The 14,848-nt window shown below is 43.0% G+C and overlaps 1 protein-coding gene across 1 annotated transcript in view; it reads right to left on the reverse strand.

The window, feature by feature from the left end:
* Window positions 1-14,848, reverse strand: part of cachd1 (cache domain containing 1) — a 95,079-nt gene that overhangs the window by 44,560 nt on the left and 35,671 nt on the right. Inside the window, exon 3 of the mRNA XM_078285807.1 lies at window positions 5,572-5,720. Coding sequence (XP_078141933.1) covers window positions 5,572-5,720 — 149 coding nt within the window. The remainder of the gene's footprint in view (window positions 1-5,571; window positions 5,721-14,848) is intronic.

Here is a 14,848-nt window from a genome sequence, read left to right on the forward strand (position 1 = left end):
CTTTCTTTTTGGACTGTGACTGACAGCTGACATTGTTTCTCATATAATGTTTTTGACCCAGCACCAAGTCGAAGTATTGCTAAAACATTCATTCTAAAGAACCAAAAGATGTCTTTGAGAAAGGAAACCATTTTTTCTTCTTTCACATTTTGGAGATACACTGTTTCTGCAAGACACTGGCAAATAGAAACAAAGTTACGTCCCTTAGAGCACTGAGTAAATACGGCTACACCTGTCACGTTACTAGTCAACCACTGTTTATAAAATCCATTATATTAAGCCGCACCCTGCTGCAGAAAGCATGTATATCAACAGTGAAGGCAATCCCACGGCATTCAAAACGCCCAGTGAGTACGATTGCCTAGGAGAGGCTTGCTGCTGCGCTAGCGACAACGTCAAGGGTAATACCATGTCTAGTGTGTTTTTAATCCCTCGGTGAGTAGGCAACATGAGCAACAGGCTGGCAGGAGAATGGAGCATACACAAAAACGGCGGCCTTTCATGGATCTGACTTCGATAAAAGCTCTATCCAAAGAGAGATTTGGATTGCAGCATCACCAGGCAGAATGCAAATTTGAATGTAGTTTTGGTGTCGAGCACCTCCAATCCAGGCATAAGGGGAATGATAAAGTGGCTACCTAGTGGGTTTCGATCCTAGCCAATGGAGGCACACTTATGGTCCCATGGGTTGGAGTCCGAAGTTGTTGAAAGTATGGAAATGGAAAAATATTGCCTACAGCAAAGCAAGAATAGGACTCGGTAGCTGGGAAGTCAGTGTAGATAGCATAGCAGGTTAAATGAATGCAGAAACACATAAAAAATTCATGAAAATCCTTGTTGCATATGTTGTTGTTGTACCTCAAAACATTTCCCAGGCATTGTCACCATATGACTAGCTGAGCTCCTCATCCTTGCCTGCATTTCGTGCTCGTCGCCCGGTCTGTTCCCCTGTTTAATCTGCTCCCTGCCCTCACACTGCTCTGCCGTTCATTAGCCCTGCCGCCAGGGAGACTAAGACAGGATCAACTGGGATTTGGCTGGGGGGGGGGGGGGGGGGGGTATCAATGAAGCAAGGGAGGGAGGAAAAAAAAGGGAGGGAGAGAGGAAGGGAGGACGGCAGGAAGGACGGAAGATAAAAAAAGATGGAGGGAAGATGAAAAATGGAAGAAGGGAAGGGAGGACAAGGCAAGGTGAGGCAAGGGATGGGGGAACAAAGACGGGGAGAGCGAGGGAGGGAGGAGGAAGAGGTCTGACATGAGCAGAGGCGCGTGGTGAGAGGGAAAAAAAAAGGGTGATATTGGCCCAGGGTTTACAGCTGTTAAGGTCACTTAAACATTCCCCTCCCCCCCGGGTTACTTTTTGGCGATCTCCCTCTCTCGTGTGCAAACAGAGGTATCATTATCTTGCTGCCCGAGCTAGCAGAAGGCCAGCTACATCTGAAACACTAACTTGGGAGTAACTGCTCTGGCTCTCATTAGCGCCATGTATGCTCTTGCACTGGATTGTAAATCTGTCAATGGCCCAGATAGCGAGAAGACGTCCCAGCAAATAGGAGCTCTGTATATCTTTAATATCACGACATCTTTCATCTTCCAGCTGTTTTACTTTGGTGTATTTTTAGCTACATCCTATTCTTCGCTGTTGCAATGATCCAATTTCCCCCCGGGGCTCAATTAAGTTCATCTTTACATTTATATGCTTATAAGTCAGTCAATGAAAGGCCCTGGAAGTTCCTGTGTAATATTATCTATGATATGCTATTAAATAATGTACAACAATCCCTTCATCCCTGGAGCCAAATGAGACATTTTGTCTCTCGTCCAGGGACCCAAGCTCATAGAAAATCTTTCGGTTCATGTGGGGACCCAGGAAAAATAGGGTTGCTTAATCTGTCTATCATACTGTTAATGTATCTATGTAATCGATCATCTCATAAATCAGGAAGAGATGGAGTGGGGTGGACTGGAAGATTTAAACATATATTAGAAAAGTGAAATCTTGATTTATGAAGATGGACAAGCCTCTCCCAGCAATATGACAAAGTCTGTATTTTGAAGTGTGCATGCCTGGAGGCGAGGCCAGGACAGCCCACCCATCACTAGAGACACCCAGTCTGGTTTTGTTCCACTCTACATTGATGGTCACAGGTTCAAATCTCGGGTCTGTGGTTTCTAGTTTTGAGAGACAGTTGTTTATGTACCTCTTAACTGAACTGTCAAGCATTATATGAATAGCATTAACCTTACACAGCTCAACTTAGAGCTTATCTCCTCTAACATTAGCAACATGGAAACATTAAGTGCCGTCTGGGCTGCTCCCACACACACTTCTCAGTTTTACAACTGACTATCAATGGAACTGTTGAAACAGGCACCTGAAGATCACATACTAAAAATATAAACGTCAACACACGGACGCGCACAGGCACACACACACATAGCCTAACTCCATGAGACACACTCGCACACGTGTGCTATTTTCAGGTACAGCCTGCCGCAGAGACCAACAGTGATTAAAGCATACCAGCGGGCTCTGAGCGCTGCCCTCGGTGGCCTCCTGGCGAACCGATTGCCTGCTAGCGTGACGGCTAACTGACATGGATACCCTGTGAACCACCTGATCCCCCTCCACACTGGCTGACCTGACTGAGACCCCCAGGAGCAGCTGATGCCTAAGCCTGACGAAGGACACTCCGACCTGGGCTACAGCTGGACTCTGGACTCGGCCCAACCCTAACCTGGAAAATTCTGCCCGGACCCTGAACTGACCCTGAACTGAACTTAGACACCTAGTTAGACACCTGGACATGGCAACTTTTTAACCGCAGTGCTATTGCCACGGCACCGTGGCCATCAAGAGGTAACATCAGGTCAGATGGTCAAGGGAGAGAGGCTCCACTTTGGTATTAATGTTTAATTAACATCATGTTTAATTATGCCTTGTTTATTGAGCAGTATCTAATAAAAAAGTAATAGGTGTATTAAATTGGAAAATTTAACTACGGTATAACTATAAATCTTCATAACTTAGCTGCAAATTTTCACACATTTCCCTTAATCCTTTTCTTGTATTCAGAAAGAGCTATACATCATCATCATGGATATGCTCTCTCTATCTATGTCTCTCCATCTCTCCATCTATCTATCTATCTATCTATCTATCTATCTATCTATCTATCTATCTATCTATCTATCTATCTATCTATCTATCTATCTATCTATCTATCTATCTATCTATCTATCTATCTATCTATCTATCTATAGTCAGTGACAAGCTCCCAACCATTGTAACAGCTACTAGGACTTCTAAGCTTGACTTATAACCATTATTTAGCCAAACATACCAATTAAGAACACATTCTTGCCTGTGATGTGAATATAATGGATAGGGACTGTCTGTCCATGAGAGTTACATTGGTAAAAAACCTGATTTTTTTGGGATCCACGTGTTGTGTGTCAGTCTGCTAAAGCTCACTCTACATACTGCATGCATCCAGCTTTACGATCATCTCTCTCTCCCACACTTTCCATTCTGCATTCACTGTGCTTAGAAAATGTTACAATGCAAGGGAGAAGTGATCTTCCCACATACTAAAAAAGACAAAAAAAAACCCTGATGCTTGGATGTTCAGCTAACTTCCCCTATGGGGGTGCTTAGGGAGGGAGAGAGCCGGGGAAACACATTCTACACACAAATCCTCAAATAGCACATGATCCTGAATAAACCCAAAAAAGAGAGAGAGAGAGAGAGAGAGAGAGAGAGAGAGAGAGAGAGAGAGAGAGAGAGAGAGAGAGAGAGAGAGAGAGAGAGAAGATGAGAGGAGAGGAGAGAGAGAGAGAGAGAGAGAGAGAGAGAGAGAGAGAGAGAGAGGAGAGAGAGAGAGAGAGCTCCGTGCCTCTTTCTCCCCTGAGGAAGATCCTTTGAAGTTCGGGGGATCTATCAGACTCAGCTTCAGTTTGGTATCTCCAACCCTCCCTGCATCATTCCATCCTTCCCATCACCCAGGTCTTATATAATCTTTTCCTCAGCAATTTTTGCCTCACTTACCCCTAACCGTCTCTAAAAAGAGTAAATGCATGGTTTTTAGACACAAAGAGAAGCCTTTTGATTGATGCAAAATAATGTTTTGGAGACTGAGATTATGTGGGTATGACTGCCTGCAATTTCTAAAATGTATTTTCACAAGTGCGTGCATTTTTGTGCATGTGGTTGCATCTGTTTGAGTATACATATGTGTCTAGTGTGTGTGTGAACACGTGTAGAATGTATGTGTTAGATGCGTGACTCGGCTTACAGGTGGCCGGCGGGCCCTCAGCCAGCCGATTGAAGGGGAAGACAGGTGACCTTGCAGCCCATGAAGTCTCCGCTGCAAAAACTTCACAGAAGCAGATAACTAGTAACATCAAAACCACATCAGCCGAGAAGATAAAGGGGAGAGAGAGAGAGAGAGAGAGAGAGAGAGAGAGAGAGAGAGAGAGAGAGAGAGAGAGAGAGAGAGAGAGAGAGGGAGTGGAAGAGGGAATGAGGGGTGGAGACAGCTGCTGCTGTGTAGATTAGGATTGAAAGCAGCTCTCTCTCTCTCTCTCTCTCTCTCTCCCCCCGCTGTATCTCTCTCTGAGCTCTTCTTTGAACTGTGTTTTTGCCTGCTGGAATGGAAGATTGGCTGAAAATCTGGAGGAACTCTGTAGGCTGGGGAGGTTTTAGACCATCAGCAACAGGATCCTGAATCTGACATGTTCAGTCTCACACTGGATCCCAGTCTAATGAGAAGACACTGGCACTCTTGTAGGCACCCACTGTAAAACTCTGGGTTCCAAACCTACATTTTTAAGAAGTACAATGTAGCCTAGACAATTCCTTCCCAACACAGCTCCGAACTTACCAGTTTGTTTACTAGTGACAGAAAATTCATTGTCATTCACTTCTTCATCGATAATGTCTAGGGCTTTTTCATTGCAAAAGGTTTTGAATTTTCAAATTTCAGAATAAAATCCAATATCTACACCGAGTGAACTGAAAGCGAGCCTGATTCCAACCGGGCCTTCACACATCCATGCTTTCAAAAGACTTCATTACCACTGAATACCATATCTGTCTGCCTGCCTAGGCTCCAGTGACTCTAAGCCTTTTTGTTGTCGGGGTACACTGCAGCAAAACAACAGCATTCCAAGCCCCAAACAATCGCTGATTGCTTGAATAGGTTTTCAAATAGGGATAGAGATTAAAATGGCTGCCAAGTATCAGAGCACGCCACTGCTGCACGAGTCTGTAAATGATTTGATTCACACACACAGCTATAACTAATCCTAGAGATGATCAAAACATGTTTAAACATAGGGGAGGAGGTAGGGCTTTGTGTGTGTGTGTGTATGTGTGCGTGTGTGTGTGTGTAGTTGGAGCACAAAGCGATGTATAGAGTGCTGTGTGCAGGTGCTAACAGTGGGAGGTGGGTTAAAAGAGAGAGAATCAACCTCCTGCAGAGATTTGTGTGTGTGTGAAAGAATATGAGAGAGAGAAAGAGAGAAAGAGCGACTGTGTGTGTGTGTGTGTGTTAAAGAGAAAGTTACTCACTCCATCATTGATGCGGGTATGGAGCAGCAGTCCTGTATAGCGGTGAGCGGTGAGGTGAGGTGGGCGGTGTACGAGGCCTCCACCACCTGCTTGTTCCTGTTCACCACGTCCAGGTAGCGGTTGAACTTCTCACGGATCTTCTTGGCCAGCTGCAGAGACACACACAGACATGTTGGTATGACGATGACTTGTGAGGACATTTCCACTGACTTACATTCACACGTAGTCTCCAAACTCCCTACCTGCTAAATCCCTAACCTTGACCCCTTACCCGGAAGTTAGGTAATTCTAACCGTGAAAACAACATGCTTTCTTGTGAGGACCTTCAAAAGTAAGGCATTTTGTGACTGGACAATAGCCTACTTGAGAGGGTTTTTTTGGTCCTCACAAAGATGGAGTGACAAAAACACACACACACACACACACACACACACACACACACATATACACACACACGCAGGTTAGGGCAGTAGATTTAAACACAATAGTTGGTTGAAAAGTGGTTGAATTTGGTTGGTTGGAAATGTGTTCAATTTGGATAGGGCGGAGCATGGCAGTGGTTTACTTGGTTACTGTCGTAGGTACAACAAGGAAGTTGCTACAGTTAGCTAGCTAGCCAAACCAAACAATGGACGACATTAGAGACTCAATCTGCGTGGTGTAATGAGCATAATTCTGGCCAAAACAGAATTAAGTCTTGATTCAAAATTTGTATCCATTTTTATCTCGCTCGTTTAATTGTGTATATTAACTGGAATTTACTCTGCAAAGTAGCTAGCGCTGTAGCTAAGCTAATGATGCAAACTTGTTCTACAAACCAGAGGTGTCGTGTCATGTGGGAGAATCCCATTTCATTTTCCCATTGCTTTCGTCATCTCACGTTATCTCTTATTATCCCGCTTTTTATGATGAGAATTTCTCCAGACATAAATCGTTTGAGCCGGAGGTGTGGCTACGCAAGATTATATAGGCAGTTATGCACGTAAATTGTGAGACCAACACAGAGCAAATCCACACACATGCACACACCCACACACTCTGTTATGTATGAAAACCAAAAATCATCAATCACATACACCAATGCATGCAAATGTGCACAGGAGCACAAATACAAAATCTAATATTCAAAAATTAAGCTAAGCAACATCAAAGATGGGCAGAACTCAGGCCCCAGTAAGTGTGAAATCCATCACTGTTAAAAGCAGAACAGAATGATGGATGTCTGAGGCCAGCGAACACAAACCTCTCCACTTCCACACAGCACGCCCTTAATCAGTTAAGGGGAAAATCCACCCACAAATCAAACACAGGGCCCAACTAAAGGGAAGCTTAGGAGATGGAGCATTAAAGGGGAAAATCCATGTTAAAATAGGATTCACATGCGGGACTCCAAAGACCATGACAGTTAATTCAATATTTGTAAACATGAAAAACTGCCTTACAAAGCTAGAAACTGCTTTTAGGTTATAACATTCCAGCACTTATGTTAATGCATCCAGTTTCACTCAGTTGTGTAGCGCACTGATGTAAAGTTTATTTCTATTCGTCAGTGTCTTGCACAATCCACATTTCTCCAAAAAGTCAGCTAATCGATTTCCCACACTGACAACCAAGTAATGTTTTACATTTTCATTGCATTATCAACTGTTTGTCTTGGTCCCAAGAAACATTTCCTGTGCCTCATTCGTTAATTAAAGGAGCAAAATCAGAGATACACGGTTCCTGCAGTGAGTAATGAATTTTGTTTTAGGGTGTAATTTACCTTTAAAGGCATGGAAACTGAGAGCAGGAAGGAGAAAATGGCGTTTCTAAACAAAGGCACTGGAGCTAATTCAATCAGTGTTCACTGGGGCCCTTACTCCAGGCCCCTGGACAGGCATACATTACACTTTCTCTCTCTCTGAAGGGCTAAGTTCTGGTTGAGCACACATATCTCAGAGCTCATTCAAAATGGGGTTCCAGCCCCTTGGGGGAAACTAATAACCAGCGCAGCAGCAGCCCCCTGGGGGACATTAATAACCAGTGCACCAGCGGCTCTTCACAACAGGTTCCTGTTCCCGCTAGCTGTAGCCAGAATGCCTTAGAAGGATGTTATGAGGAAACTGAGGAACTCAAATTCACATAAACCGAAACATCAGGGGTGGGAAGATTATTGTTAAAATGTAATCTGTAACAGATTATCCACTTAACTTGAAATCAGTAGCATGATCCACTGGATTAATCAAGATTGGTTAAGAAACTAATTACTTGCAGTTACTTTTGGATAACCATTTCATCTAAAATCTATAAAATATGAAGTAAAAAATTGTTGAACTATATTGTGCAGTCAAGCACAAATAACTATGCACACACATATAACGATGGCTGCTGAGAATGTTATTTAAATAGTGCTGTTAACATCATTTGCAACCATTAAACTAATATTTAGAGGTGTAAAAAATGGCAAAAATACATTTTTCTTTTCAAACATTCCTGAGAATTCTATCCTGTAATAACCCTTTTTCCAAATACATCTATGATCTGGTTACTGTGTTATTGGAGTAACAATAAGATTACAATCAAATTACGATAATCCTGATAGGAAGTAATCCATTACTGCCCAACACTGCAGATTATATTCTGCCCTTCAAAGCCAAAGCGCAGCAATTGCTCTTAGTAGTAGTGAAACTGAGAATAATTACTTCAAAATTTAGTCCTGCCCCAGTAAACATATTGTTAGTACAGAAGTGGACAGTATATCATTTAATAGCATTTCTGGATATTGAAATTAAATCTAATCCCAGCAATGAAAATATAATGTTGATTAGTTAAATGGCAGAACGGAGTGCAGTAAAAGCAAGTGAATGACATTTACTCTATTCTGTAATTGAGTAGCTTCTTTGTGTACTTTGGAGTATGTATATTTTTTTTAAGTCAATAATGATGTGAATCTCATTATCTCATTTTAAGACTGCTCAACATAGTCTATAAAATGTGCAATATCAACTGTGCATTTACAGAGAGTAAACACTAAACAAATTTGAAGGCTTTTGTGGGAGGAGGGAGTCATGCTTCAATTCACTCTGCTCCCCATAGCAGAGCACATAAGCACGCCAATTACACTCCATATTTTCATGTCGCCTCTTTATCTTTGTCGTTCTGTCTTCAAATGCATTTTACATGGGCGACTACACACACATTAACTCTGCCCACAGCAACTTTTTGGGTGATTAAGGGCAAAGACTGAGGAGGTTGATGACAGAGGGAAAGACTGGATGAGTAAAAATGGTATAAGGGGAAGATAGAGTTGGAAAGTGAGGGGGAATGATGAATTGGTTTGGGAAAGTCAGTCAATGTCATCAGATCCAAGTCAGCTTCCTGGCCCTCAGCCTTGGCCTTGGCACGTTTCGATGATCAGTTATGAAAACAGTATGTTTGTGAAAAAACGGCTGGTCTTTTGCAGTGCATGGGGAAAATCATACATATGGATGTCTTGTTTTTTTATGTAACTCATGAACTTTTGTTCTGAGTACATTTTATACGAGCTACTTCAGCAGATTTTTTACAGTAATTTTACTTCTAAATGAGCAAAATTTCATCCAAGCAACAGCACTTCTACTTGAGCAGGATTATGTTGGTCCTCTTCCCACCCCTGGCTGAATATCAGGGACAGACTGTCACAGTTCATTATGTTGCAGAACTGGTTGGACAGTCTTTCTTGCTCTTTCTATGTGAGGCATGAAAGCATGACACCATATTGATATCATCAGTCAGCATACTAATGTCTGAGGACAGGGAAATGAACTGTAACATCACTACTCCACTAGTTCTGAAATGATAAAGCAACGGAGAAGCCATTATACGTGAACAGAGAAAACCTCACATTAACCAAAATAAACTAATAAAGTACAAGTTAGCTACTTAGCCTTGTTCACAGCAGAATAAAGGAGTATTTCCACAGTAACTGGACCCCCTTTGTCCACATCCCATAATTACCGGTGCCTGCAAAAGTGGTGCGACTCAGGCCAGGAACAGGGAAATGTACCACGACCCATTGACTGCTTGTACACCTAATCAGCCAGCCGCTATTCCTATTAGGGGTTTAACAGGGGCCTGAGGCACAGCCCACAATTACTCCTACTGCACCACAAGAAACACACACACACACACCCAGGCCCCAAGACTGTGCACGCTCACACAGGGACATAAAGTAAAACACACACACACCCGGTGCGCCCCCACACACAGTACTGTCCACGCATGGCAGCATGGCAATTAGCTTCAGTGGACTTTGTATTAAAAAGGGGGAAAATGGGCCAGTGTTCAGCTAAGCAGTGTTTCCATAGCCGGAGGGAGGGAGATGGAGAAAGAGAAACAGGGAGAGAGAGAAAGCGAGACGGACCTTTAACAGAGCGACTTAAGAGCAACCAGAGACTTCTAGCCCTGTAAGTTACAGCTTAGGTTACAGACTGCCACACTGCAGCCAAAGCCGCCCATTCCAACCTGCTCTCCGCAGATTAACCGCACTCTCCGAAAGGCAGGGCTCTTCCCTCCTCTCGCACACCCGCCCGACCCGCTCGTACGGCTGGGAGCATCCAGTGGGGTTGGTTCAGCCACAGAACTGGAATGGGTGGAACGGGCGCTTCCTGGTGTCTCACGTCGGGAGTTTTGAGGTTTCCGCTGTGCCAGCCAACCGTCGACCACAGGCATTGGTAGTAGTGTTTATGGTGAGACTGCAGGGTTGAGGCTAGGCCGACTATTAGAGGGCCAAGTTGAGTTAATCAACTAATCATCTCAGTGAGCTGACAGGTGAACAGCGCAGTAGAATATTACTTAAATGTACCTGCCATGCTTTCTTTCTGCTGAACTGCTTTGTGTTTTTGTTTTGAACAAATGCAGTTCCCAGAAATAAACATTTTGCTCCCAATGCTGGTCAAAAGGCTTGTGGAGCTTCCACACACGCAGCTGTTGACCTTACTCACTATATAGATCTGGTGCTGTGGAGCTGTTCAGTATGACTTTGAAAATTCAGTAAGTGTCTTTTTATATAAAAATAGAAAAAATGAGGTCCTGCCACTGAAGGGCCTTTAATATTTAATCCATAATGGAGATCAATGAGGACAAAAGGTCTTTCAATGGGAGTATCAATTTAAATTGGAAGCAGCGGCGTAGTGCAGCCAAATTTTTTGCGGGGGCATAAACATGTCCACCATGCATATAACTAAAGACCATGACAACGAAACCACATATGAAAGGGACAAGCCAGCTTAGAAATAGCTGCATTTCCAGATATAACCAAAAATATGAAGGGGGAGGATGATTTACCAGGGTATGAAGAATCATTTTAGTTAAATACTGCTAATTGGAAGCTACAAAAAATGTTTTTTTTATATCTGAGCGACATTGGATACTACATATGTGAGCTTGAAGATGTAAATGGTCTGTATACATTTGTATTGTATATAAACAATTGAGCAAAATGGACGTGTATTTTGACTTCGCATTGGTAACCTTCTAACCTTCAAAAATCTTCTTATCTCTAAGACCACAATAATGGTAATCAAAATCTTATTTTCGACTTTAATAGAACCATTTCTGGTTGTCCTTTTCCTTCTAGTTCTTAAATGTCACCATGAGGAGCCTGTCTAATACCTGGGTTGTGATTGACAACTCTATTACTGCTACATGGTCTCACACACACACGCACACACATGCACACACACAGGGTTGTAAAGGGAGGTAATACTGCTGTTCATTTTTTGAAACTTTTCTTGAGTCATTTTCCATTTAAGAACTTTACTTTTAATTAAATAAATAAATTCATGGTATCCTCTGAGTTACTTCCTCCTCCTTCCTCCTTCATCCTCCTACCATATCACAATATGATTCATTAGCAATGCAGAATTTAATAGTAAGAGTAATAGTCAATAAAAAGGTCAACAGTGGGCAAGCATGGAATGGCCTATTATAATATAATTATAATAATTATAATATAACATGAAGAATGAAGGCCTCCACCAAAGGATTCTGCCATAAAGGATCAATATTCCAGACCTCAGGAGACACTGAAATGTTTGTCAGTCCACATCCAACTTTCTGCCTGATCTGACACAAAGTGACGATCGTCTCTGAGAGAAATACTTTACTAAACTACACATGTCTCATCTGGCTGTTCATCCTACAGGTTTGTTTACTCTGATATGTATGTGAAATAAGTACATTCTGCAGCCAAACTAATGAATGCAGACAGTTTCAAATGAAACTGTTGTTATATTTTTCATGGCATAAGAGGATCAATGTGTAAATTAGACTAAAAGGCAAGGTTATATTTGTTCCTAATAAATCTGATTTTACTGTAGTATCTGTAAAATATAACGGTGTGTTTTGTGTCCTCAGCTGGTGCCTCTCCCCAACCTTCATCCTCTCCTCACACTCTGGTAAAGCGGAGCACCAAGTCTCTCCTTTCAGGCCATTCCAACGCCAAAAAGGTGAATCTCATCTCTTGTGAGAAACACTTGGAGATAAAGCGGAGAGCCAAAGTATCCCTGTCCCAGAGCAGTGACTCTCCAGATCCTGTGGCCAGCAAGTGACAGCGGGCCGGCTCCCCTCTGGTCCTGTCAGCTAAGAAACACGGCCGGGTGAACCAGCAGGACCCGACCCGCCTCTCCTCACCTCACCACCTCACTCATCGCAATGTGGGAGTCTCTTCTGCTCCATCTAACCCAGTGGTCAACCAGGCCATCCTCAGGCCCGGCATCACTCTGCACCCCTCAACTAACAAAACTGCTGCATGGCCGAGCAGCCTGCAGCACCACCTGTATGGACAAGCACACAGTCCTCACTACTCTGTACCATCTACCAGCCTCTCTTACCATGACCAGTGTGGACCAATGGAGGTGGACCCTGCACAGCTCAACCAGTCATATTACAGCTGCAAACCAATGGAGGTGGATCCTCCACAGGCTGAAGATGAGGTGGACATGATTATTGCTTGTTAAACCTTTCCTATCTTAATAGTAATCGTACCGTATCGTAATCATGGAACATTTATTCAATAAATGTTCTTTTGTAATCTCAATTTGTGTTTCTACCTCTTTCCTTCATTTGTCCCAGCGAGAGATGAAATCCATGATATTATGGCATTCAAAATCATATCTATATAGTCAATATACGTTGAAGTCACAATGAAATTGGTCAGGCTACTCTAGTCCTGTTGAAGTGTTTATATGATGTATTATCATTTGTACATGTAAACATCATGCAACAAACTCTACACTGAGATATGGGTATAGAAATAACAATATAAATAAAATGGGGAAAACAATAATTTCAGATAGGAATATTGTAAGAACCAGTCACAGAAGCCAAATCACACTCTCCTCTACCATCTACCCCCTAAACTACTACCTCCACTACTTTTACCCCACATTTTAGGGATGTAAAGGGGAATAATATTCCTGTTTTTAAATCCTTGGTAATTATCCTAATGCATACAGACACAGAAACCCTCTAGTAACAGATAAAGGGAATCACAGCATCATCTCATCAGGATGTTTGCTCACCAGAGGATGGTTAGTAGAAAGAATACAGGCCAACAAATTTCCTTTTCTTTTTATCCTATTAATCTTATTTTATGTGTAGGGTGGGGGAAAGCCAAACTACTTTGTATTATATAAATGGCAGTTCTATAGCGATTCTCCTTTAAAGTATTTCTTGACCTTAATGTTTTAACCAACCGTTACTCCTAATGCAATGTGGCCTCTAGTTTTCTAAAATGATATTAATGGTATATGTTCCCAAAGGTTCCACAAATTCTAACATTTACCTCCCAATGCCCTCCAAAAGGGGCCATCAGGATTCCAGATATGTAAACCCCTCCTACACCTACTAGATTGTGTGTTTCTCGTTTCCACTGATTCTATCTTATCTGTGGAGCACAGAGGAAATGTCCACTAGAGCGTCTGTCTCTAACTGTGCGGGCTCTTCAAACAAACCCCTCATCATCTTCGCTGCCTGATCTGTCTGCTGATAACGCTGTGCAATTTAGGAATTCAGCTAGCACTCTTATCCACCTGAGCATAGTAAGCAGCTGCAGACTCTGACAAAAACGACTCCCAGAATGGAGAGGAGCTAGACCCCCAACAATCAGTAAGCAAGATGGGGCCTCGAGTCACAAGGCTAAGTCACACTAGATGATTTTGACGCTGATTGTAAGCCCGCCTGGACCATTCCGATGGCTGATGCAGATTATCCTGTGGTGCCAAAGGGTTCAAGACTTCAGACTTCGGCCCTCTTGATGACGATTTTGATTTCGTGAGGCCCAGTCTGAGTGGATTTGTATAGTGTGAAGTGGTCCTACGGCACAAACAAATTGCCTTGAGATTGACAGATTTTTTGCTGTTCATATAGAAATCTTCATCTGAGATGGACAAGTCACTTAAGGACAAGGGAGGGGGAGACAAAGAGAGAAAGCCAGTGAGAATACTGTGGAGGGAAACTGGAGACATATAACACAGACAGATAAATATAAATGCAGAGAGATGAAGACAGGGAGAGGGAGAGAGAGAGAGAGAGAGAGAGAGAGAGAGAGAGAGAGAGAGAGAGAGAGAGGGGCACGGGAGACGGAGCGAAACAGAGATGGAGGAACAGACTCAAAGAGAGAGAGCGACAGAAAGAGAGAGAGAGGGGGGCCCATGTCATTAGAGAGGGACAGATGTCTGTGTCTCAGTCTGACTAATGAGTTTCCAGAGGAGAAACCAGTGCTGAGAAGCCAGCAGCTCCTCTCTGTAGCTCCTTGCCCTCTCCTCCCTCTCCTCCCCAGCTCTCTCTTCCGCTGCACATCCACTCCTAATTGAGCCTAGCTTTGGCTGAGGGAGTGAGCCCCCATGCCCAGAGAAAAAAAGGAAAAAAAAGAGAAAATGATGCCAGCTATGCCAGGGCCGTCTTCTGAAGTGGCTGGTGCCTGCCTCAAAAAGGGTATGGGGAATAGAATATATGGGCACTCTATGAGCCGGCTGTGGAAATGAAATGTGTTGCAGGAGTTACACATGTTCCACCCAGGACCCAAAATGAATGAAATCAGTGTCACCCGGGGACCCAGTCTCATTAAAACACACCCTTTCCATGTGGTACCAATCCATAATCTGAGACATAATGCTGTAGACTGAAGCTTCTTTGAATGGAGATACTCTTGGAAAAAACTGCCTCCGACTAAGATTAGGCCTATTCTACATCGGCGACAACCTGCACTACCAATTTTTTCTTTTTTATTTCTGTAGGTTAGTTGGGTCAAAAGGCT

The sequence above is a fragment of the Centroberyx gerrardi genome, chromosome 9 (genome assembly GCF_048128805.1).
Source record: "Centroberyx gerrardi isolate f3 chromosome 9, fCenGer3.hap1.cur.20231027, whole genome shotgun sequence".
Lineage (NCBI taxonomy): Eukaryota > Metazoa > Chordata > Actinopteri > Beryciformes > Berycidae > Centroberyx > Centroberyx gerrardi.